Source organism: Pongo abelii, chromosome 10, assembly GCF_028885655.2.
Source record: "Pongo abelii isolate AG06213 chromosome 10, NHGRI_mPonAbe1-v2.0_pri, whole genome shotgun sequence".
Lineage (NCBI taxonomy): Eukaryota > Metazoa > Chordata > Mammalia > Primates > Hominidae > Pongo > Pongo abelii.
The window spans coordinates 91,416,884-91,443,244 of NC_071995.2; the positions used below are offsets into that span (position 1 = coordinate 91,416,884).

The 26,361-nt window shown below is 42.0% G+C and overlaps 1 protein-coding gene and 1 long non-coding RNA gene across 2 annotated transcripts in view; one reads left to right on the forward strand and one right to left on the reverse strand.

Moving 5' to 3' along the window:
- The window catches only part of EEA1 (early endosome antigen 1), a 155,923-nt gene extending 132,991 nt beyond the window's left edge, over positions 1-22,932 (reverse strand). The window contains exon 1 of the mRNA XM_024257216.3: positions 22,624-22,932. Within this exon, the coding sequence (XP_024112984.2) occupies positions 22,624-22,647 (24 nt within the window). The 5' untranslated portion in view covers positions 22,648-22,932. The remainder of the gene's footprint in view (positions 1-22,623) is intronic.
- Positions 22,933-23,013: 81 nt separating this feature from the next.
- LOC129049189 (uncharacterized) lies at positions 23,014-23,998 on the forward strand. The gene is made up of 2 exons (XR_008512043.2): positions 23,014-23,404; positions 23,709-23,998. It is a non-coding gene; the product is annotated as an uncharacterized LOC129049189 (long non-coding RNA).
- The last annotated feature ends 2,363 nt before the right edge of the window (positions 23,999-26,361 follow it).

Consider the following 26,361-nt stretch of genomic DNA (forward strand, 5'->3'; position numbering starts at 1 on the left):
TATAATTTAGACATTTTATATATATATATATATATATATTTTTTTTTTTTTTTTAATAGGCAAAATCTCACTATGTGACCCAGGCTGAAGTGCAGTGGCACAATCATGGCTCATCGTAGCCTCAAATTTCCTGGGCTCAAGCCATCCTCCCGCCTCAGCCTACTGAGTATCTAGGACTACAGATGAGTGTCACCACACCTGGCTAATTTTCTTTTCTTTTCTTTTCTTTTTTTTTCTGAGACAGGGTTTTACTCTGTCACCTAGGCTGGAGTGCAGTGGTGCAATCTCGGCTCATTGCAACCTCTGCCTCCTGGGTTCAAGATATCCTCCCACCTCAGCGTCCTGAGTAGCTGGGAATATAGGCACATGCCACCACACCCGACTAATTTTTGTATTTTTTTTGTAGAGATGGGGTTTTGCCATGTTGCCCAGTCTGGTCTCCAATTCTTGGGCGCAAGCAATCCACCTGCCTCAGCCTCCCAAAGGACTGAGATTACAGGCATGAGTCATCATGCCTGGCCCTGGCTAATTTTCTTTAAGCAAAATTCTTTCTAAAACTGGAAAGGATACAAGTATTAGAAATTAAATAATATACAACTCAAAATCTTGGGGATTTATAAGCTATCTATAAGGATTTCTTTAAAAATGTAACTTTAGGGGCCGGGTGCAGTGGCTCACGCCTGTAATTCCAGCATTCTGGGAGGCTGAGGGGGGCGGATCACGAGGTCAGGAGATCGAGACCATCCTGGCTAACACGGTGAAACCCCGTCTCTACTAAAAACACAAAAAAAGCTAGCTGGGCGTGGTGGCGGGCGCCTGTAGTCCCAGCTACTGGGGAGGCTGAGGCAGGAGAATGGCATGAACCCGGGAGGTGGAGCTTACAGTGAGCCGAGATCGCGCCACTGCACTCCAGCCTGGGTGACAGAGCTAGACTCTGTCTCAAAAAAAAAAAAAAAAAAAAAAAATAATTAATTAATTAATTAAATAAAATGTAACTTTCAACACTGATTTTGTTACTCTATTTCATCCGCATCCCACCATAAAAACGAATTAGAAAGATTTTCACAAAAAGTTTGAAAAGCCATTTACTATATGCAGACCTTAAGAACAATGCTTTAAAATACATTATGCAAGCCTTATACTAAATAGATAGACAAAGGGCTCTCACTAACCCTTTTCTACTATTAAGAGCTAAAAACGTAACATATAGATAAAGCGAGAAGGTATCTTTGCAAATACCAAATACTATTTCATGAAAAAAAATTCATGTAAAGTAATTGAGCGGTTCCCAGGGAGTTTTCATACTTGACCTCTTAGCTTATCACATACTCTTTAGGTGAATTCATTTACTCCCTTAATTTTCATTACCACCATTGCTGACAATAATAAAACACTAACTTTAATCCAGACCTTTGCTGAGTTTCCAATTCATATTTTCCTGTCCTGCCAAATATATCTAATTGAATGCCTTGAGAGCACCACAAAGACAGCTTATTCAAAACCAAATTCATTTATCTTTGCTCAAAGCTTTCACCCATCTACATTCTCCATCTCAGATTATAGAACCATCACATACTCATTTTGCCTAAATTCAAGGCATCACTCTTACTTGTCTCTATTCCTTAACCTTCACATCCAATCGCCAAGTTAATTCAACAGCCCACTTAAATTTTGAATCTATCCCCCTTTCTCCATCTCCTTGGCCACTACCTTAATTCATGTTGCCATCATCTCTCACCTGGACTATAAAAGAGACCTAATATAGCACTCTATACCTCTACATCCACATTTCTAGTTGTTTACTAAGAAATCAAGCAATGGATTTCTCAAAGCATTGTAACCAAACCAAACTCTTCATTCATCTCAACACTTTACCATCGTAAGAAAAAGTTTACTTTCCTCACTATGTTCTCCAGCTTAGTCAATAATATCCTCATTTATCAAGAACTTCAGTTAAAACCTAAATGAACTATTAGCCAGGCATGGTGGTGGGCACCTGTTATCCCAGCTACTTGGGAGGCTGAGGCAGGAGAATCACTTGAACCCAGGAGGCGGAAGTTGCAGTGCACTGAGATCACACCACTGCACTCCAGCCTGGGTGACAGAGTGAGACTGTCTCCAAACAAACAAACAAACAAAAATTAAAACCTAAATGAACTAAAACAGATATTTGCACACCAATGTTCATAGCAGCATTGTTCACAATAGCTAAAACATGTAAATAACCCAATGTCCATCAACAGATGAATGGATAAACAAAATGTATATACAAACAAAATGTATATACAAACAAAATGTATACACATCCACAATGAAATATTATTCAGCCTTTAAAAGGAAGAAAATTCTGATAACATGCTGCAACATGAAGCTAGAAATAATTATGCTAAGTGAAATAAACCAGACACAAAAGGATCACTATCATATAATTCCACTTATATGAGGTACCTAGAACAGTTAAATTCATAGTGACAGGAAGTGGAATTGTGGTTACAGTGGGTTCAGGGGAGGCGAGGAATGAAGAGTTATTGTTTTATGAGTATGGAGTTTAGTTGTAATGATTGTACAACAATGTGAATACATTTAATGCCACTAGACTGTACACTTAAAAATGGTAAAAATTGTATCTTTTAAATTACGTATATTTTGTCACAATTTTAATTTTAAAAAAATTTTTAAAACCTAAATAAGTATTATATTGCAGGCATTACCACACAGACAAAATAATTATTTTAAGTATTTAAGAACGTAGAGTTTTTACTACATATCCTTTTGGGATATAGCACAAAGCCAAAAAAAAATTGCTAAAAAAAAGAAACAGTAAAATTAATTCAATAATCTTAGCCATAATATTCATATTGTTAATTTTAAAGCTATTTATATATATTTTAGCAAAAACATTTGCTAATGTTAAGAACCAAGATATTCAGTATAAGAAAAAATGATATAAATACAGAATCAAATAAGTAAAAAACCATTTTATATCTTAAATTTGAATTATCATTTTGGTTTTTGTTTCATTTTTTTTCTGAGACAGAGTCTCGCTCTCTCACCCAAGCTGGAGTGCAGTGGTACAATCTCAGTTCACTGCAACCTCCGCCTCCCAAGTTCTAGCAATTCTCCTGCCTCAGCCTCCTGAGTAGCTAGGATTACAGGCATGCACCACCACACCCAGCTAATTAGTAAAGATGGGGTTTCACCATGTTAGCCGGGATGGTCTCGAACTCCTGACTTGTGATCAGCCTGCCTCGGCCTCCCAAAGTGCTGGGATTACAAGCATGAGCCACCACGCCCAGCCCTGTTTCTTAACACTAATTCTTATCATTCAAAAGCTTAAAAGCAAAGACAACCCAAAAGCAAAGTGCACCCTAAGTGCTTATACTATGGTCTCTAACCATCACTCCCCACTCAAAGGAACCAGAATTTTCTAGAGAAATGGCTGATTCCAGACATGGGAGAGGGAATTTACAAGATAAATCTGAAATATATTATTGTGCCAAAAAGCAAGGAAGCTTTTTGAACACAAATAAGTTCCTGTCAAAATGACAAACGTCACCTTGAAGGTACTCCCAGTAGCTAAAGCTGAGATCATTTTCACATCAGCAAAAAACATTGACTGTCATTGACTGAAACACGCTAAACATATGTAAATCCGTGAGTTCATAATATAAAAATCCATGAGTTAGTCAACTAATCTTTGACAATGGAACAAAGGCAATAAAATGAGAAAAGATAGCTGCTATTGCTTGAATGTCTCCACCAAAACTCATGTTGAAATTTAATTGCAAATGTAATGGTATTGACAAGTGAGGCCTTTAAAAGGTGACTAGGTCATGGGAGTTTCACCCTCATGAATGGATTGCCATTATTGTGAACATGGATCAGTTATCATGGGAATGGCTTTGTTATAAAGACAAGCTTGCGGCCGAGCATGGTGGCTCACACCTGTAATCCCAGAACTTTGGGAGGCCGAGGCAGGCAGATTACCTGAGGTCGAGAGTTCAAGACCAGCTTGACCAACACAGAGAAACCCCATCTCTCCTAAAAATACAAAATTAGCTGGGTGTGGTGGCGCATGCCTGTAATTCCAGCTACTCGGGAAGCTGAAGCAGGAGAATCACTTGACTCCTAGAGGTGGACTTGTGGTGAGCTGAGATGGAGCCATTGTGCTCCAGCCTGGGCAACAAGAGAAAAACTTCGTCTCAAAAAAAAAAAAACAAGCTCTCCATCACACCTCCTCTCTTGCCCTTCCTATTTGCTATGAGATGACATAGCAGACAGGACCTCACCATAGAAAGGTGCTATGTGCTTGGACTCCCCAGCATCCAGAACTGTGAGCCAAATAAGCTTCTTTATAAATTACCTAGTATGTGGGATTCTGTAATAGCAGCAAAAAAAGAAAAAAGAAAAAGAAAATGGGCTAAGACAACAGTCTTTTCAACAAATGGTAATGGAACAATTGGATATCCACATGCAAAAAAAAAATCTAAACACAGACCTTATACTCTTCATAAAAACTAACTCAAGGCTAGACACAGTGGCTCATGGCTATAATCCCAGCAATTTGGGGGGCCGAGGTAGGAGGATCACTTGAGCCCAGGAGCCCAAGACCAGCCTGGGCAACATGGTGAGACCCTGCCTTAATAAATTTAGGTTGGGCACAGTGGCTCACGCCTGTAATCCCAGCACTTTGGGAGGCCGAGAAGGGTAGATCACCTGAGGCCAGGAGTTTGAGACCAGCCTGGCCAATGTGGAGAAATCTTGTCCCTGCTAAAAATACAAAAATTAGCCAGGTGTGGTAGCAGGCGCCTGTAATCCCAGCTACTTGAGAGGCTGAGGCAGGAGAATCACTTGAACCCAAAAGGTGGAGGTTGCAGTGAGCCAAGATCATGCCACTGCATTCCAGCCTGGGCAACAGAGCAAGATTCCATCTCAAAAATGAATTAATTAATTAAATTTTAATTTTAAAAAATTAACTCAAGGTCAGGCGCGGTGGCTCACACCTGTAATCCCAGCACTTTGGGGGGCCGAGATGGGCAGATCACGAGGTCAGGAGTTCAAGACCAGCCTGACCAACATGGTGAAACCCGTCTCTACTAAAAATACAAAAATTAGCCAGGCATGGTGGTGTGCGCCTGTAATCCCAGCTACTCAGGAGGCTGAGGCAGGAGAATCGCTTGAACTCGGGAGGCGGAGGTTGCAGTGAGCCAAGATCATGCCACTGCACTACAGCCTGGGCGACAGAGCAACACTCTGTCTCAAAAAAAAAAAAAAAAAAATTAACTCAAAATGGATCACAAACCTAAATGTAAAACACAAAACTATAAACCCTAGAAGATAACATAGGAGAAATTACTGTGGTTTGTCCATTATTTTTTTAGGTGGAACACCAAAGGTGCAATCCGTGAAAGAAATAATTAATAAGCTGGACTTCATTGAAATTAAAAATGTCAGCTCTTCAAAAGACATTGTCAAGAGTAAAAAGACAAGTCATAGACTGGAGAAAAATATTTACAAAAGACAAACCTGATAATGGACTATTATCCAAAATATACAAACAACTCTTTAAATTCAACAGTAAAAAAATAAACAATCTAATTTAAAAATAAGGCAAAGACCTTAATAGGCATCTTACAAAAGAAGATATACAGATGGCAAATATGTATATGAAAAGTTGCTCCACAGCATACACCATCCGAGTAATGCAAATTAAAACAATGGGATACCACAACACACCTAGTAGAATGGCCAAAATCCAGAACACTACCACCATCAAATGCTGACAAGGATGTGGAGAAATAGGAACAGGAATTCATTGCTGGTGGAAATACAAAATGGTACAGCTACTTTGGAAGACAGTTTGGTAGTTCCTTACAAAACTAAACATACTCTTACTATACAATTCAGTAATCACACTCCTTGGTATTTACCCAAATGAGCTAAAAACTTCTGTCCACACCAAAACGTGGACACAGAAGTTTAAAGTAGCTTTATTCATAATAGCTAAAGCTTGTAATTGACCAAGATATCCTCCAGTGGGTGAATCAATAACTTACTAGTACACCCAGACAATATTCTCCAGCGTTAAAAAGAAATGAGCTATTAAGCCATGAAAAGACAACGAAGAAACGTAAACGTATATTACTAAGTGAAATATAAAGTGAAAGGAGCCAATCTGAAAATGCTACATACTGTAAGATTCCAATTATATGGATTTCTGGAAAAGGCAAAACTATGAAAAAAGTGAAAAGATCAATGTTTGCCAAGAGTTAAGGGGAAGGGAAGGATGAATAGGCAAAACACAGTGGATTTGTACGGAAGTGAAAGTACTCTGTATGGTATTATAATGGTAGATACTAAAAATTTGTCCCAAAATCCACAGAATGTACAACACCAAGAGTGAACCCTACTGTAAACTGCAGACTCTAAATGATAATGATATGTCAATATAGGTTCACGAATCATAACAAATGTACCACTCTAGTGGGGAATGTTGATAATGGGGGAGTCTATGCATGTGTAGGGGCAGGAAGTATATGGGAAATCTCTGTAACCTTCACTCAATTTTATTGTAAACCTATAACTGCTCTAAAAAGTAACTTCTGTTTTTCAAATCTATGAATTTCCTTTTCTCAAGAAAGAGAAAATCAAAACAAAACTAAGCAAACCTCAGTGATCACTGCTGGAGTAGCTAGTGTACCAACTCTTATTCTAACACTTAGTAATCAATGAAAAACAATTAAGTCTTTATCCTGCCTTCCAAGTATGCACTGAAATTTGGGATAACCAAATAGCCCTGGTTGATGTCGAAAAGTTCTTTACAGAAAAATTTCAGTTAATATATGTAGAAGCAATGAAAGATTTAGAAGATCATTTTGCAAATACTGCTGAAATCTAAACCAAATGATATCATAAAATCTTCTCTGAATGTTCTTACTCAAATAAGAAATCTTTCCATCCTTTAAACTCGACTACGTCCCTTATTTATATTTCCTCTTGCAGCACTTACTCATAATACAAGGAAGAACAAAGTGGTGTCAGTGGTAGTTCGTTATGGTAATTACCATCAATGAATCAGGCCTATGTTTTCATGCCCTTGTAATTCTCTTATGTAATCCTCCCCTACATAAACTCTGGGCTGGCCATGAGACTTGCCTTGACTAATGGTAGTAGCAAATGAGACACAAGCAGAGACTTGAAAGGTGCCTGTCTGCACAATGGGATTTGTTCTCTTGTTGCTGGAAACTCCTCTGCCACCATATAAACCCAGACTAGCCTTGGACACATGTGGCCCAATGGATAAAACCAGCAATATGACTAAAGGTACCTTAGATCATCCATTCTGTTTTCCGTCTTATTTTCTTTTTATAGATTTAGCGGGTACAAGTGCAGTTTTGTTAGATGGGCACATTGTATAGTGGTGAAGTCTCGGCTTTTAGTGTACCCATCACCCTAATAATGTCACTGTACAGAATAGGTAATTTTTCATCCCTCACTCTCTTCCCACCCTCACCCTTCCCCCATTTCCATCTTTATGTCTATTTGTATCCATTGTTTAGCTCCCACTTATAAGTGAGAACATGCGGTATTTCACTCTCTGTTTCTAAGTGATTTCACTTAGGATAATGGCCTCCAGTTCCATCCCTGTTGCTACAAAAGACATGATCTCATTCTTTTTTATGGCTGAGCAGTATTCCATGGTATATAGAAACCATATTTTCTTCATCCAATCATCTGTTGATGGACACTTACGTTGATTCCATGACTTTGCTGTGGTGCAAAGTGCCGTGATAAACAGCCATGTGCAGCTGTCTTTTTTATACAGTGATTTGTTTTCCTTTGGATATATACCCAGTACTGGGACTGCTGGATTGAACTGTAGTTCTGTTTTTAGCTCTTTGAGAAATCTCCATACTGTTTTCTATAGAGGCTGTACTAATTTACATTCCCACCAACAATGTATGGGCATTCCCTTTTCTCCACATCCTCACCAACATATTGTTGGTTTTGTTTTTTAATTTTTTGTTAACAGCCATTCTGACTGGTGTAAGATGGTATCTCAATGCATTTTTAATTTGCATTTCTCTGATGATTAGCAATGTTGAGCATTTTCTCATGTTTGTTGGTCACTTGTATGTCTTCTTCTGAGCAATATCTGCTAAGGTCCTTTGCTTACTTTCTGATGGACTTGTTTTTTTCTTGTTGCGTTCCATGTAGATTCCGGATGTTAGTCCTTTGTCAGATGCATAGTTTGCAAACATTTTCTCCCATTCTGTAGGTTGTCTGTTTGTTGATTATTTCTTTGGCTGTACAGAAGATTTTTACTTCAATTCCCATTTTTTTCTGTTTTTGTTTTTGTACTTGCTTTTGAGGTCTCGGTCATAAATTCTTCGCCCAGGCTAATGTCCACAGATTTTCCTAGGTTTTCTTCCAGGGTTTTTACTTCCAGGTTGTTTGTTTGTTTATTTGTTTGTTTGTTTGTTTGTTTTTGAGGCAGAGTCTTGCTCTGTCGCCCAGGCTGGAGTGCAGTGGCGCGATGTCAGCTCACTGCAACCTCCACCTCCCAGGCTGAAGCAATTCTCCTGCCTCAGCCTCCCAAGTAGCTGGGATTACAGGCTTGTGCCACCACATCTGGCTAATTTTTGTCTTTTTAGTAGAGACAGGGTTTCACTATGTTGGCCAGGCTGGTCTTCAACTCATGACCTCAGGTGATCCGCCCGCCTAGGCCTCCCGAAGTGCTGGGAGCCATCACACTTGGCCTAGTTTGAGGTCTTACATCTAAGTCTTTAATCCTTCAGTTAATTTGAGTTATCTTTTGTATATGGTGAACAATATGGGTCCAGCTTCATTCTTCTGCATATGGCTATCTAATTTTCCCAGCACTATTTATGGAATAAAGTATCCTTTCCCCGCTGCATTTCCCTACCCCCACCACACCCTCCGGTCTCCCCCTACAACTCACCCACCAGCCCATGCCCCCATGGCCTCTGCCCCTGCCTTTGCTTGCCTCTAGCCCTGCACTCAGATCCCAGGCCCATAATCAGAAGCCACAGTGCATATTTTTGTCAACTTCATCGAATATCAGTTAGTATAAGTATGTGGCTTTATTTCTGGGTTCTCTCTTCTGTTCCATTGACCTGTGACTATTTTTGTACCAGTACCATGTTTACTGTAGCCTTGTAGCATAATGTGAAGTCAGGTAATCTGATGCCTCCCACTTTGTTCTGCTTAGGATTGCTTTGGTTATTCGCGCTCTTTTTTGGTTCCACACAAATTTTAGAATTGTTTTTTCTAATTCTATGAAAAACGATGTTGGTAATCTGACAGAAATTGCATTGAGGCTGGGCACACTGGCTCACACCTGTAATCCCAGCACTTTGGAGGCTGATGTGACAGAATCACTTGAGGCCAAGAGTTTAAGACCATCCCCTGGGCAACATAGCAAGACCTTGTCTCTACAATTTTTTTTTTTTTTTTGAGAAGGAGTCTCGCTCTGTAACCCAGGCTGGAGTGCAGTGATGTGAGCTCAGCTCACTGCAACCTCCGCCTCCAGAGTTCGAGCAACTCTCCCACTTCAGCCTCCCAAGTAACTGGGAGTAAAGGCGCGCAGCCCCATGACCGACTAATTTTTGTCTTTTCAGTACAGATGGGGTTTTGCCACGTTGGCCAGGCTGGTCTTGAACTCCTGACCTCAGGTGATCCACCTGCCTTGGCTTCCCAAAGTGCTGGGATTACAGGTGTGAGCCACCGCACCTGGCCAAAGCTTTGTAAATTTACTTAACTTTCCTAAGCCTGAAATTCCCATTTGTAAAGTGAAACTAATAATGTCAGCCTCACAGAATTGTTGCAAAGATTAAATAATAAATATAAAATGTTTAAATTAGTGTCTGCCATTATGGTAGATACACTATAAATAGACACATATTATTATTAAGTACATCTCTCTACACAAAAAAGACCTAGAATCAAAATTTAAAAGCTGTCTGGGCACAGTGGTTTGTGCATGTAATCCCAGCACTTTGGGATGCCGAGGTGAGAGCATCGCTTGAGCCAAGGAGTTCAAGACTAGCCTGGATAACAAAGTGAGACTCCGTCTCTACAAAAAACACAAAAAAGTAGCCAGGTGTGCTGGTGTGGGCCTGTAATCTCAGCTACTAGGGAGGCTGAGCCAGGAGGATTGCTTAAGCCTGGAAAGGCTGAGGTTGCAGTGAGCCGTGATCATGCTACTTGCACTCTAGCCTGGACAACAGGGCAAGAACCTGTCTTCAAAACAAAACAAAACAAAAACAAAAAAAGCTGGAAGGTACTCAGAAATCATTTGGTCCAACTGCAGTCACTTCATACACGAAGAAACTAAAAGAAAGAATAGCTGGCTTGCCTGACAACGCTCTGCTATCTAATGGTAGAGTTGCAATTAACACTTAGGTTTCCGGGATCTCAACTGATATTTTCCCTACAATCTCAAAATGTTTCTTGTTCATCTCTCTGACAACAATTAAGCCTAACTTCTCTAATCTCAATTTCTTCATTGATAAACTCTAAGGACAGGATGAATTCACAGGATCTTCCAACTCCAAAATTCTCATTCTATGATTGATTTGGAGCCATAAATTGGCTGACCTAAAAGGATGTCAAATATATTTCCAATATCTGTATATGCTTAGTTTCCTTATGGTCATATTTAAAACTCTTAAAACTTAAGTTACTAGTTACATGAAAATAATTTGTCTCTCACAAGCAGCCAAGTCAGTAAGAGACTGAGACTATCAGAACTCATTATGGATAAGTTCCTAGTACCTAAATTGAGTTTACATATATCATACAATTAACTTACTATTAAGTGAAATATTAAGTGAATATAAGTATTGTTAAGTGAAATAATAAAAGTTTTAAAAATACCCACCATATGATTAAAATTGACCTACATATGTTAGGCAAGTTTAAAGTATAGGGTGTTTTGATTCATCAAATATGAATAGACAGCTACAAAAACATACCAAAATAAGGGTTAACAGTCTACTTTAAAGAAGAAGCCACTTTTCATTTTATTTAAGTCTTAAACTCACTTAAGGGAACGGGGAAAGGTACTGACAATATGTGGATCATGCTCAAAATCATGGACTATGAAATGAACTTAAAAATCTGGGCCAGGCGCGGTGACTCATGCCTGTAATCCCAGAACTTTGGGTGGCTGAGGTGGGCAGATCATGAGGTCAGGAGTTCAAGACCAGCCGGACCAAAATGGTGAAACCCTGTCTCTACTAAAAATACAAAAATTAGCTGGGCGTGGTGCCGCACGACTGTAATCCCAGCTACTGGGGAGGCTGAGGCAGAATAATCACTTGAACCTGGGAGGCGGAGGTTGCAGCGAGCCAAGATTGTGCCATTGCACTCCAGCCCGGGCAACAGGGTGAGACTCCATTGCAAAAAAAAAAAAAAATCTGTTAGGTGGCCAGGCGCAGTGGCTCATGGGGCCAAAAGTTTGAGAACAGTCTGGTCAACATGGCAAAACCCCATCTCTACTAAAAATACAAAAATTAGCCAGGCATGGGGGCATGTGTCTGTAATCCCAGCTATTTGGGAGGCTGAGGCATGAGAATCGCTTGAACCTGGGAGGCAGAGGTTGCACTGAGCCTAGATCGCACCATTACACTCCATCCTGGGCAACAGTGAGACTTTGTCTCAAAAAAAAAAAAAAAAAAATCTGTTAGGTAACACTTTATAATCTAACAGAAATTCGAATCTACTGGCCACAGATTCCCATTATAAAAGATATATAGAATCAGTTTCAAAGAAGTAGACCACAAAATTCATAAAATTAAAATCCATCCTGAATATAATCATTTTCTATAATGCAAAAATTGAGAGAGACGATCCAAATAGTAGATGACTGTCGTAACTTGGGTTCCCAAGGAAACAGACTCTGAGACTGAAATCTGCATACAAGAGGCTTATCGGGAAGTAATCTCAAGAACAACACCTGTGTGGGCATAGAGGAAAGCATGATTGGCTAGAGGGAGAAGTTGAACAGTACTGAACAGTAACACAATCGCAACAGCAACCTCAGTGAATCCTACTAAGAGTTCTGAAGTGGGGTCAGTCCTTCATATAAGACCCTAATGAGGCAAAGCATATCTTCCACATTAATCATTAATTAAATGCAGGCTGCTTCCAGAAAGGAGACATAATCTTGGGTGCTTCCTTCTACAAGCTGCTATGACTCTAGGCAACTAAAGGAAGGTGTCTCCACCCTGAATGGGGATCTAGGTGTCACACTACAATAATGTGCCTTACTTGCCTTTGAAATATCAAAAAGGGCTATACACTGGAGGGACAAAGATCTCGGTAAAGAAGGAGACCTAATATCTTCTGGAGCCTACTATGTGGCAGGTGCTGTTTCCACCACTGCACTCCAGCCTGGACAACAGAGCAAGACTGTGTCTTAAAAAAGAAAAAAAGAGAGATCACCGGCCGGGCGCAGTGGCTCACGCCTGTAATCCCAGCACTTTGGGAGGCCGAGGCAGGCAGATCACGAGGTCAGGAGATCAAGACCATCCTGACTAACACAGTGAAACCCCGTCTCTACTAAAAACACAAAAAAATTAGCCAGGTGTGGTGGCGGGCACCTGTAGTCCCAGCTACTCAGGAGGTTGAGGCAGGAGAATGGCATGAACCCGGCAGGCGGAGCTTACAGTGAGCCCAGATCGCGCCACTGCACTCCAGCCTGGGCGACACAGCAAGACTCCATCTCAAAAAAAAGAAAAAGAGAGATCACCTAGCCCATGCCCTCACTGAACAGATAAGGAAAATAAAGCCCAGGAAAGCTCAATGATTTGCCTAAGATCACACTGGTAGCAGAAGTAGAACCTGAACTCAGGTCTTTGATTCCAGATTCACTGATTTCTTAACACGCTCTGGTGCCTTTATAATCAAAAACTTAACAACACCAAAATAACCCTGAGGCATAAATCTTATTAAACTCTGGATATCAATGTCCCCTACATTATGTGCATTTTCAAATTCCTGCACATAAGAAACCTGAGTTGTTTTTTTTGTTTGTTTGTTTGTTTTTTTGAGACCGAGTTTTGCTCTTGTTTCCCAGGCTGGAGTGCAGTGGCACAATCTCGACTCACGGCAACCTCTGCCTCCCGGGTTCAAGTGATTCTCCTGGCTTAGCCTTCCGAGTAGCTGGGATTACAGGCATGCAGCACCATGCCCGGCTAATTTTGTATTTTTAGTAGAGATGGGGTTTCTCCTTGTTGGTCAGGCTGGTCTCGAACTCCCAACCTCAGGTGATCCACCCGCCTCGGCCTCCCAAAGTGCTGGGATTACAGGTGTGAGCCCCTGCGCCCAGCCGAAACCTGAGTTTTATACTAGCTGAAGAAATATCAGTTGGTAGTCTGCTAAATGAAAGACTGTATTTTTATCAACAATAGTAATAGCTAACATGTAAACTCTATGATGGGCACTATGCTAAGCACTTTAATTGCTTCATAACATTTAATCCTCACAACAATCTTTTGAGTAAAGACAACAGATTGCTCTCATTTACCCAAGTGGGGAAAAAAAATAAGTTTAAAGAAGCTAACTTAGTCGTTAGCTAAGACCACAAATGTAATAATGGGCAGAGCTGAGATTCCATCTGACTTTGAGTCTGGTGCTTTTAAAGTTAAACTACCCACTGTGCTACAGCCCTATGCTACTGCTCAATTTTTCTTTTCTCAACTTTTCAAATTTTCATGATGTATATGATTTATTTTCATAATCAGAATATGTTTTATTGTTTTTAAATATTTTTAAAATAAAATCATTGCTTAAAATATATAGGCAGTTGCAAACAAGTTTTATGAAACAAACAAAAAAAAGTTTTACAGAACAAAATAAACTCATACTTCTTTATTGGGGATCTAACTCAATATGACCTATCAACCACTTAATCCATTCACAAAGCAATTATTTTGGCACAGCACAGTATAAAGGAAGGAACTCTTGAAACATTTTCCAAACATTATTTAGTTAATTAAGTCAAAATAAAATACCACCAACACACTGGAAAAATGTTTATATTAGCATACATATGTAAAATTTAACCACAGTCTGATATTAAAAACTGAGATAAGGGAAAGAACATGATTTTTTATTAAATTGCATCTACTGCTATGGCCCATGCAACACTAAAACAGATGTCTATGCATCTTATGCTAAATATGTCAATCAATCATAGGGCATGCAATGGCCATGATCCATCCTAAAGTAAGCTGTCCTACCACTGTTCGTGTTGAGACCATAGCCCAAGACAGCCAAGTTATATGATTCCCAAGCCTACTGCTGACTAACCAGATGTGATCACTTGGACTCAACCATTCACAAGCTAGCTAGCCGCCAGTGAAATGGCCCAGTGCAGCTGGGTCCCATGTTTAGGCCTGTGAATTACAAACTAAAAAGAGAAATGATTGATTAGCTGTACAAACTGACACTAAACAGACATACAGTGTAGTTATGAGATAAAGTAAGAGTACTTGAAGGACTTGAGCAAATCAAAGTTACAACCCAGCAAAAATCTCAAAAGACCATAGATTCTGAGTGTGCACAAGCCATGGTATTAAGAAAAAAACTAGAATAAAGAGTAAGAAATGCCAGGCACGGTGGCTCACGCCTGTAATCCCAGCACTTTGAGAGGCCAAGGCAGGCGAATCATCTGAGGTCAGGAGTTCAAGACCAGCCTGACCAACATGGAGAAACCCCATCTCTACTAAAACTACAAAATTAGCCGGGCATGGTGGCGCATGCCTGTAATCCCAGCTACTCAGGAGGCTGAGGCAGGAGAATCATTTGAACCCGGGAGGCAGAGGTTGTGGTGAGCCAAGATCATGCCATTGCACTCCAGCCTGGGCAACAAGAGCGAGACTCCATCTCAAAAAAAAAAAAAAAAAAAAAAAATTTACTTAACAGCAGAAGCAAGGATGCAAACAGGTGAACTGAGTCTTTTAATAGATGAACCCTACAGTGAAAAATCTATAAAGCCCTGTCACAGAGCTCCCAAAAAGCACTGCCTTAATCCTGCAAAGCCTTCCAGTAAAAATGTCTCAGAGGCTGAGCCCCATATGACATTTTTGGTCTTGGATTTCTATGAAATTCTACCTTTTTTTATTGCAGAATGTATCCTTATAACCATTACTATCCTATTTGAGCTAACCCAATAGATTCTTTACTCCTAGAACCAAATGAACTTAATCAGAACCATTATCACTGTTACAGAGCCACGGTAAAGTTTATTTCTAGAAGAATGACCTACAAAAGATGTGTTTCATGGTGCCACAACTCCTAGAAGACACAATATTACCCCACCCCCAACCTTGGTTGACTAGACCAGCAATGGACACTTGACTCGGAGGAAACAACTCTACTGGCCATCCAGAGACCTATGCATGACGTGACAAGAAAAGATGAGAAGAACGTTTTAGATTCTTCTGTTGGGATTTTGGAAACGAGACACTGGGCCAGTTGGTTATGCAAAGTTAACGTGAAAGGCATGTGGAATCATGTCAAATGGCCATCAAAATCCTGGCCATACTTAGTAAGCAGCAGCAAGAAGAATAGGCACAGAGAAGTGGAGACAAGAAGCCAGTGGTCCATCAGAGAGTGTGAGACAGAGAAAACAGCTGCCTCTGTCCCTGACACATTCTAGGTCCTGCTCTCCAGAGACCCAACTAAGTATACAGTAATTCCAGATCTTGGATCACTATGAAACCTTATAACAAATCCCCCTTTCAACTTAAAACTAATTTGAGGAGATCTGTAATCCTTGAAAATAAAGTTATTGGCTGGATGTGGTGGCTCACGACTGTAATCCCAGCACTCTGGGAGGCCGAGGCAGGCGGATCACGAGGTCAGGAGATCATCCTGGCCAACATGGTGAAACCCTGTCTCTACTAAAAATACAAAACTTTGCCAGATATGGTGGCGCATGCTTGTAGTCCCAGCTACTCAGGAGGCTGAGGCAAGAGAATCGCTTGAATCCAGGAGGCAGAGGTTGCAGTGAGCCGAGATCACACCACTGTACTCCAGCCTGGCGACAGAGCAAGACTCTGTCTCAAAAAAAAAAAAAAAAAAGAAAAGAAAGTTATTAGAAGATGGTCAGAGAATGACAGATTACATTAATGCATTTAATATTTCAGTAATTTCCATGTAGTCTGTACTCCCTGTTTCTATTCCCTTACTTCCTAGTCATTCATTTCCCCCTGTGACTCTCTTGAAACTGAAATAGTTATGACCCAGTTGTCACATTCAGTGGGCACTTCTCAGTCCTTATTTGACTCAACTTCTCTTCAACATTTACACATACCTAACACCTGCCTCTACTTGTCTCCTGAGTGTTGGACCTGTATTTTCTCCTGCCTACTGAACATCTCCACTCGGGAAGTCCAGACCTCTAGTTCACATTTATCTTCTTCCCCAACCTTTTCCTCCTCCTCTATCCTTAATATTAAGTCTATTCCACCACCCTCACAGCTACCCAAACTACTCACAAGTCAACAAGTTCTAGCAATTCTATCTCTCTTATTGAAAATCAATTTATTCTTTCTCCATCCCCAAAACCGCTGCCTGAATTCAAACTTTCATTATCCCTAGACTGAGGGCCAGAGGTCCAGAAATTCTGATTCAATTGAGAAACTCAAAAATCTGGTTTGTTTTTAAGAATTCCAAATGATTCCAATACGCAACGATTTTAAGAACGACAACAACTTTCTAGCTGATCTCTCCCTAATGAAGTCATCCGCTCTACAGGGCCACCAAGCAGTCAATATATACTACTGAAAAACCACCAGGCATCAAGCACCATGTTAGACCTAAACATACAAAGAAAGACAACAAAATCTCTACCCTGGCGGGGTGCAGTGGCTCACGCCTGTAATCCCAGCACTTTGGGAAGCCGAGGCAGGCGGATCGCCTGAGGTCAGGAGTTTGAGACCAACCTGGCCAACGTAGTGAAACCTCATCTCTACTAAAAATACAAAAATAAATTAGCTGGGCGTGGTGGTGGGCGCCTGTAATCCCAGCTACTCGGGAGGCTGAGGCAGGAGAATTGCTTCAACCTGGGAGGCGGAGGTTGCAGTGAGCTGAGATTGCACCATTGCACTTCAGCCTGGCCAACAAGAGCAAAACTCCACCTCAAAAATAAAATAAAATAAAGATTATCTGGGAGAAATATTTTTGGAGGGTTTTTCCTTATTACAGATTTGATAACTTTAATATTCTCTGGCCGGGCGCGGTGGCTCACGCCTGTAATCCCAGCACTTTGGGAGGCCGAGGCAGGTGGATCACGAGGTCAGGAGATCAAGACCATCCTGGCTAACACGGTGAAACCCTGTCTCTACTAAAAATACAAAAAAATTAGCCAGGCACGGTGGTGGGCGCCTGTAGTCCCAGCTACTCGGGAGGCTGAGGCAGAAGAATGGCGTGAACCCAGGAGGTGGAGCTTGCAGTGAGCCGAGATTGCGCCACTGCACTCCAGCCTGGGTGACAGAGCGAGACTCCATCTCAAAAAAAAAAAAAAAATTCTCTGTGGCTCCTCACCATCTACAGTATAAGGTCCAAAACCCTTCAAGCTACCTGTTGCAACCATCCCATCCACATCCAGAAATACGCACAATCCCCCTACTCTATACTAAACTATATCAGGCTCTTAGATTTGTCTGATTCCTATCTCTAAAATGCCCTTCTGTCCTTTGTCCCTCCTTGCCTGAGTCACTTCCATCCTCTGCAAAGACTTCCACAATCTCTATTCCTTACCCTCCCCTACCACACCCCCTCTCCACCACATAGTTACTTTTTCTTTTGTGCTTACAAACTTTTCCCTGTGTATCTATTACACTTATCACATTGTTTTGTAATTATTTATCTGTCTCCTCCATTAAAACTCAGCAGGTTTTTTTTTTATTCTCAAGAGTGTTTTGCACAGTAGTTAGCACAAAATAAATATTCGGTAGTACATAAAATGAATGCACCTATGTTCTAAGTCCTCATCTACCTCGTCTACAAAAAAAAAAAATGGAGATTAGAAACACAAACGAAGTGATAAGAAAAGTGTTCCTTAAAGAAATTTGGAGTTTATAATTATAATAACACTGAAACACTATTTTTAAAAAATCAGCCATGTGTGGTAGTTCACGCCTATAATCCCAGCTATTCCTGAGGCTGAGGCAGGAGGGCCACTTGAGCCCAGGAGGCAGGGGCTGCAGTGAACGTGATGGTGTCACTGCACTCCGTCCTGGCTGACGGAGCAAGACCCTGTTTCAAAAAAGAAAAAAATAAGAAAAGAAAGTTAAACACCAAAAACAACAACAAAACACCAACATTAGCAGCAGCTAACATTTAAAACTCTTTTATTTTTTTTGGGGATGGAGTTTTGCTCGTTGCCCAGGCTGGAGAGTGCAATGGCACAATCTCAGCCCACTGCAATCTCCGCCTCCCAGGTTCAAGCAGTTCCCCTGCCTCAGCCTCCCTAATAGCTGGGACTACAGGTGCCCACCACCACGCCCAGCTAATATTTTCTATTTCTAGTAGAGACGGGGTTTCACTATGTTGGCCAGGCTGGTCTCAAACTCCTGACCTCAGGTGATCCACCCACCTCAGCCTCCCAAAGTGCTGGGATTACAGGCGTGAACCAGAGCGCCTGGCTGAGACTTTTATACATATTAGTTATCTAGTTCTCAACTTTATAAGGAGGCTAGTATTATTACAACTATTTTACTGAGACACAGAGAAGTAACTTCTCCAAAACCACACAGATAGTAAATGAAATAGGATACAAACCCAGGTAGTCTGGCATCAGAGCTCATGTTCTTAACTACTAAATTACATTATTTCTTTAGCTCAAGCAAAAGGCGACCGGAATTAGAGAAGAAAATTGCGTACTAGCCCTGGTTCTTTTCATTTCTTAACATCTTCTTTATTCTTAGTTCCAATCCTGGTTCTTTAATATCTTAATCTCTTCTTTATCCCTAACATGCTAAAAAAAAAAAAAATACTCAAAAAGAAAATTATTCCATTAGCTGTCACTTTTTAAAATTCACTTCAATAAATTAGCAATACTTTCATCAAACTTAGACATGCAACTAATCTGGGAAGCCTTCCCAACATCTAAAACCAGGGCTCTTGCTGGGTGTTCTTGGGGCATCCTGTGTTTGTCCTTCCTAGAACTCATTCAAGAGTATAGTTGTATGAATCTCTAAACAATTCCTCTCTCTTCCACTGGACGCTAAACTCCACAGAAAATTCATGACTGCTTTACCCATCATTGTCTGCACAGCACACAGTAGGCCCACAAAAGATGTCACACACAAAAAAAAAGGAGGAGGGACAGAAGCAGGAGAACCAGAAACAAAATTTCCGTAAAGTATCCTGAGACTTATTGATGATGTTCAAAGACTTTGAGTTCTAATTGACTGTAAGCGCTTCGTCTGTTTCTTCTTTTAAAAAAATGCTATTTAAAGGAAACTATTCAGAAGAAAATAAGAATAGTTAAAATGAAAAGGTCATCTAAAAACAAAATGTTAAAGGAATGCCACATAATTTCTTTTTTTTTTTTTTTTTTTTTAGACGGAGTTCCGGTCTTGTTGCTCAGGCTGGAGTGCAATGGAACGATCTCAACTCACTACAACCTCCACCTCCCGGGTTCAAGTGATTCTCCTACCTCAGCCTCCTGAGTCGCTGGGATTATAGGCATGCACCACCACTCCCGGCTAATTCTGTATTTTTAGTAGAGTCGGGGTTTCTCCATGTTGGTCAGGCTGGTCTCAAACTCCCGACCTCAGGTGATCCGCCCGTCTCAGCCTCCCAAAGTGCTGGGATTACAGGAATGAGCCACTGCACCCGGCCAAGGAATGCCACATAATTTCAAAGCACAGAGTCCATTTCAAATAAATCTCTAAATTAACAATAGCTTTAATCTTATATCTTAATATCCGTGCTGAGAAATAAGATTAGCAGGGAGGGGTAAAATAGGTTGCCATGTTACACAATTTAAAGATTCAAGTTATATTTATTGGTAAATACCACTTGTAGAGTTAATAAAATATATATTCTACCTTCTAAACTAGTAAATCACCAGATTTAAGACATTTATCAAAATGTCCCTATTAAATACTCAGCATTAACACTGACCCAAACTACAAGATAAAAGCTGAACTCCTTCAAAGGGACTCTTAAGTCCTCTCACAATTTGGTCTCTAGCCACCACGGTAGCTTCATCTCTTACTAATTGCTACAGACCATCTCACTTCCTAAGCTTCACTGTTCACACTCCTCACAGTACTACCTGTGCCTTTTATGACTCCATCTCTTTGCATTTGCTGTTCCCTCTGCCTGACATGCCCTTCCCTCTTCTGAGCTGTGAATATGCCCCCCTCCCTGAAGCTTTTCCTAATTGCCCTCACCTCCCACAGAGTGCCTCCCAGGTCCTCTGTCCTCTTCATTATTCTATTACATAGCACTGTCATTACTTTTAAATGTTCATCTCCCAAACAGCCTGTGAGTTCTAAAGGGAGGACCCATAGCTTAATCAACTGTTTCCCACCCCTTAGCATGAAGCCTGGCATTTACTGAAACTCAATATAAATACACTGAATAAAAGAAAGTTAAGTACTTAACTGTGAGAAACACTTCAAACTTTCCTATTAAAGAGTTAATGCATTTAACACAGTGATTCTCAACCAGAGGCAATTTTGTCCCTAGGGGACATTTGGTAAAATCTGGAGGTATTTTTGGTTGTCAAAACAAGGGGGAAGGGATATAGGGGAATGCTATTGGCATCTAGTGGGCGTAGATGCCAGGGATGTTGCTAACATCCTACAAGGCACAGGGCAGCCTCCCACAACACAGAATTATCCAGTCACAAATGCCAATAGCGCCGATGTTAAGAAACTCAGTTGTCAACTGACTTATTCAGATGTGATGATTCAATATCACATCTCTGCAATAACCACAATCAATTTCACTTTTGTAGTTTCAACTGAAGCTTCTTTAACAGTTGATAGGTATGCACCAACATTAAAAATGACCTTCATATAATCTCGATGTTTAACTTTAAACCAAGATTACTAGAAAGCATCCCATATTTCTGAAAACCAATCTATAACTACAGAAGCCACTCTTAAACCAGTAAACACTTTTATTTGTAAACTTCAAAGCAAACCACAGACAAACTAATTTTCACTTGCAGAACTATGACAGAAACACAATCTGAAACATGAGGTAATCAGTTCCTCCAGGTCTGATAAAAGAAAAATCTCCTAAAGCCTGAAAGTAAATCATGCACAGATGTCTTTACTGCTGAACTAAGGAAGTGATGGGTAAAGGACATGCCCTTGTTACTGCCAAAATCATCGCTTACCAGGATTTCAAAATTCACAAAACACTGCAAAATACAATTAAATGTCAACACAGGTTGTCAGATAAAGAAGTTAACTATTTCTCCCTCTAATAACTGACCAAGTTTCACATGACTTCATTCTTTCAGGAGAAAGCTAGACAGAAGCAAGAGCACTCCCTTCCTATCTACTGGATTACTCAACTCTCTTCCTCACATTCCTCGGCTGAATCCTACAAATTCACTAATTTCTTTTGTCCTTTGAACTAGTTATCCTACTCCCTCGGTAAAGAACTAATAGGCTTGGCACCTACTTTTCAATCATTTACACTTTGTTACACCCTATCAGCCTCAAAAAGAAAAGAAAAAAGCTATACAAAAAAAAAAAACAAATTTAAGTTGATAGGTACAATAACTCTTATAGGAAAAAAGATGTGAATTATGTTATTCTAGTAACTGATTCTTAAATGATACACCTACAGTTTTCTAATGCTCTTTCTATCCTCAAGGTTTTCCAGATTTCAGAGACAGCACTAGCAGAAACTAAGTGTATACCACTTGATCAAGCTTACTGCGGATTTATTCTTGGATAGCTAAAATAAGGTAGTGGGGCTTGGACAGAAAACGTATTTTTAATTTAAAAAAAAAAGTTTCCAACAGTGAGTAACATCTTCCTTCTAGGCTGACTTTGCCAGTGTCAGTCCCACGACTGGGCCCAGGCTAGGCCGGGGCTCACCACACCACCCTCCACTGTGGTCCAAAGGAGAAAGCGGGGCCGTGTGTGGCAGGTGCGCGTCGTGTCAAATTGGGGGGCACGGGGAGTGCGGCGGGTGGGGAAGGGCGAAGCAAGCCGCCTGCAATCTCCCATGGGGCGTTCTCCAGCCCGGCAGGCGGCGGCTGGCCCGTCCCACGGGCACCAACTCTCCATTTTCATTCCCACTCAGGGATCCCAGGAGGAACGCGCCGGCACCACACCCTCCAGCTCGCAGCCCGCTCGCACACACGGAGCCCCGCGCCGGAGCGGGCGCCAGGCCTGGACGCGCGGGGCCACCAGGGCTCCGCCTGCCGCCCCGCCGCGCCGGCCCCACCCGCCCTCCCCGCCCCTGGGCCGGGCGACCGAGGCCTAAGCGCCTGCCGGGCTGTGGGGCCTAGGGAAGGAAGGAGCCCGCGCTGAGGAGGGGCGCCCGCGCCGCGGCCCCGAGCTCCGGCTGTCCCGCTCACGTGCTGCCGGAAAGACGGTTTCACTCTCTTACCCTCTGTAAAATCCTCCTTAACATGGTTTAACCACCACCCGGCGCCGCCGCGGTGACTCTCCAGACCCTGCGCGGGGCCACTCACTACTCGGGGTGCGCGGGCAGGAGGCACTGGGCCGGGAGGGGACCGGGAAGGAGGTCGGGGCGAGGCGGTGGCGGCGGCCGCTCGGGCGGCCCCGACTTCCCCGCAGGCGGCGAGACGGAGCACGCGAGAGAGAGCGAGCGAACGACTAGGCAGCCTGCGAGCGCCTCCTGCCCGCCCGCCGGGCGGCCCCCGTAACTGACAGATGGGCGGGCCCACCCGCGGTCGCCGGGGGGCGGGGCGGTGGCGGGCCCGCCCCTCGCCTGTCCATTCGCGGGAGGCGGGGCTGAAGGGGGCCGGTCCGGGCCAGCAACCAATCGGAAGCGGTGGTAAAGTGGGCGGCTGCGTGACGGACAGGCGGCAGGACGCTGTCGCCGCAGCTTCTTCCGGCTAGCTGGGGGACGCCGAGGCTGCGGAGCACACGCCTGGGCTCCGTCAGAGGGCCGCGCCCGCGCGACGACAGCGTGCCCGCTAGTGGGAGGCGGGCGAGGACCCCTGGGGGTGTCCCTCCCTGACCCAGGCCGGAGGAGGGGAAGCCTTAGGCTGTTTTGTAAAATGTGTCGGTGTGACCCTTACGGCGATTGCTCCTGACTCTGGACGTGGTATTGAGCCTGAGCTATATCCTAGTTTCTGCTGGAAACGCTGACTCTGCCTCTTAGCCCCTGAAGCCGACTAGAGCATCTCAGACGTGCTTAACCGGTCTGTTGGGCTTCCCTGTCCTTTTCCAGCCCCTGGTTTCCTTTCCCTGCTCCCTTCCTGCTTCTAATTTCAGCCAAAGAGAAAGCAAAGATTAAGAAAAAAAGGGTAGGAAGAAGCTGGAATTTGAATTGGCAAGAGAAGTTTGAGGTTGTCTTTTCTAGATCAAAACAATTTTTAATAGGCTGATGTTCACATGTTGCGCTTTCTCTTTCTAAAGCCCGTGCTTGACCTCATAAGGAATTTTAAGTCCTATTCTGATAATAGATATGTGAAGTAAATTGTCATTAATGCCTCTCTTTTATAGATTAAGAAGAAAATGAGGTCACAGATGAATATCGTACCAAAACGACGTGGACTTGGAACTGACCTCCAGGCACGACGTCATTATTTAACTCGGGAAATCACAGCTTCTGCGTCCTACCATTCTGCCAATATTCACTGCCAAGAGGCTCAACTTAACACCCTGGTAGAAAAAGAGAAGGCTTTAATATTGCTTGAATAGGGAAGGAGAGGGAATAATGGAACTAACCTTGCTGGGAGGGAAAAAAAAAAACAAACCAACTGAACACTGAATGAAGCCTATGAAGCAATGAATGGAGTGCTTTTTGGAAAGTACTTCCAGATCTTTTCAAAAGCAGCACAAAATTAAATATTATTTGCAAATGAGTTAATGGGAAAATGTTTTGTAAAGTATAATGCATTATAAAATGTAATATGATATTTCTACCTCAAATATATTTGGTTTCTTATTATGTGTGTGTGTCTCTCGATGGTGCAGCAGAACAGTCATGCCTACAGCTAATATATGAGTAATCACTAGTGATAATGCACTTACAAAGCACATATTTTTCCATCTTTCTAAACATGAGGTGCTTTATTTTCAGATAATATGGGAAACATTCTCAGCGACATGGGGTGATAAAAGTGACTTTTTTTCTCTTTTTTGTTTGTTTTTCAAAAATTAGTTTAGGGTCAGGCACACTGATTTTATGCCTGTAATCCCAGCACTTCGGGAGACGGAAGCAGACAGATTGCTTGAGCTCAGGAGTTTCAGACCAACCTGGACAACATGGCAGCAACTCGTCTAAAAAAATATTAGCTGGGTGTGGTGGTGTGTGCCTGTGTTCCTAGCTACTCAGGAGGCTGAGGTGAAAGGATCACCTGAGCCCAGGGAGGTTGAGGCTGCAGTGAACTATGATCTCACCACTGTACTCCATCCTGGGTGACAAAATGAGACCCTGTCTTTAAAAAAAAAAAAAAAGTTTAAAACTGCTTATTAATGTTACATTCTAAGACCTTCTTTACTGGAATTCTTCTGTAGAATCCTTTGAATAATATAATAGGCTCTCATCTACAGCTGAGCTAGATGGATCATTGGAAAATCTGTGTACTCCGCTGCACAGTTCATGATAACTCCATCACTGGGATAATACACTGGAGAACTTAATTACTCCAAAAAAAAATAAGCAGTGGGTAAGAGATAACCATGTAAGAATACCCTTCACTAATCTAGCAGCTTCCTACACATAGCAGTTCTGCTTACCCTGTCTGACCACTAATTCCTATCTGTTCAGCTCTTGTGCATTAATATTCCCCCACCATCTCTTTACTTTGATCCCCAGCAAGACCTCAAATCCATTGGCCTCTCTTACTTTCTTAATATCAGTCATTTCCCTAGCCTACTGATTTCCATCAAAACCCAACCTAAAGCCCATGGTCCAACTTTACAATCTTCCCTTTGCAAATATGCTTAACTTCTTCACCTTTTTTCTTTTTTTGAGATGTAGTCTGTCGCCCAGGCTGGAGTGCAGTGTGCAATCTCACTGCAATCTGTGCCTCCTGGGTTCAAGCGATTCTCCTGCCTCAGCCTCCCAAGTAGAGCTGGGACTACAGGCACCCACCACCATGCCCAGCTAATTTTTTGTATTTTAGTAGAGATGGGGTTTCATCGTGTTGCCTGGGCTGGTCTCGAACTCCTGAGCTCAGGTAATCCACCCACCTCTGCCTCCCAAAGTGCTAGGATTACAAATGTGAGACACCACACCCGGCCACTTCTTCACCTTTCTCTTCCTCCATTGCTTTTGTCTAGCAGAGGCCAAACCCTGGTTAAGTTTGATTAACCACCTACTCTCTGCTGCACAGGATCCATAGGAATAGAAGGCTGGGCACGGTGGCTCACGCCTGTAATCCCAGCACTTTGGGAGTTGAGGGGGGTGGATCACCTGAGGTCAGGAGTTCAAGACCAGTCTGGTGAACATGTTGAAACCCTGTCTCTACTGAAAATACAAAAATTAGCCGGGCACGGTGGCACACATCTGTAGTCCCAGCTACTGGGGAGGCTGAGGCACACGAATCACTTGAAGGCAGAAGGTGGAGGTTGCAGTGAGCTGTGATCATGCCATTGCACTCCAGCCTGGGCAACAGAGTGAGACTTCGTCTAATACATATATATATATATATATATATATATATATATATATATATATATGAATAGGAAAGTGTCTAAATATCACTAGAGATAAACATACATAACTAGGGTTGTTGGGCTCATTCTGCATTAATAACCACAGATCTCAGGTATATGTCTCCCCAACAAGAATATCAATTTTCTGAGCACAAGGATCTTGTCCCCCCTTCAGTGCTGTGACCCCCAAAACTAAAACATTGCTCAATTCATGGTAAGCACTAAATAAATATTTGTTGAACGAATGAAGGAAGGATTGAAGGAATGAAAGGTATGTAATTACTCCTGTAGCAGTTGCCCAGCAGCATTCCTGTTACACTTTATTTCTGTCTACTTTCTCAAGATCTTCAAGATGGCCTACGCATCTATAGTTGCTGCACTTTCTTACTCTATATTTTCTTCTTGACCCATTCCAATCAATCCTCTGTAGCCTGTGTCCCACTGACTCCAATAAGGCTGTTCTTATGATCACTAATGACCTGCCTGTTTCCTA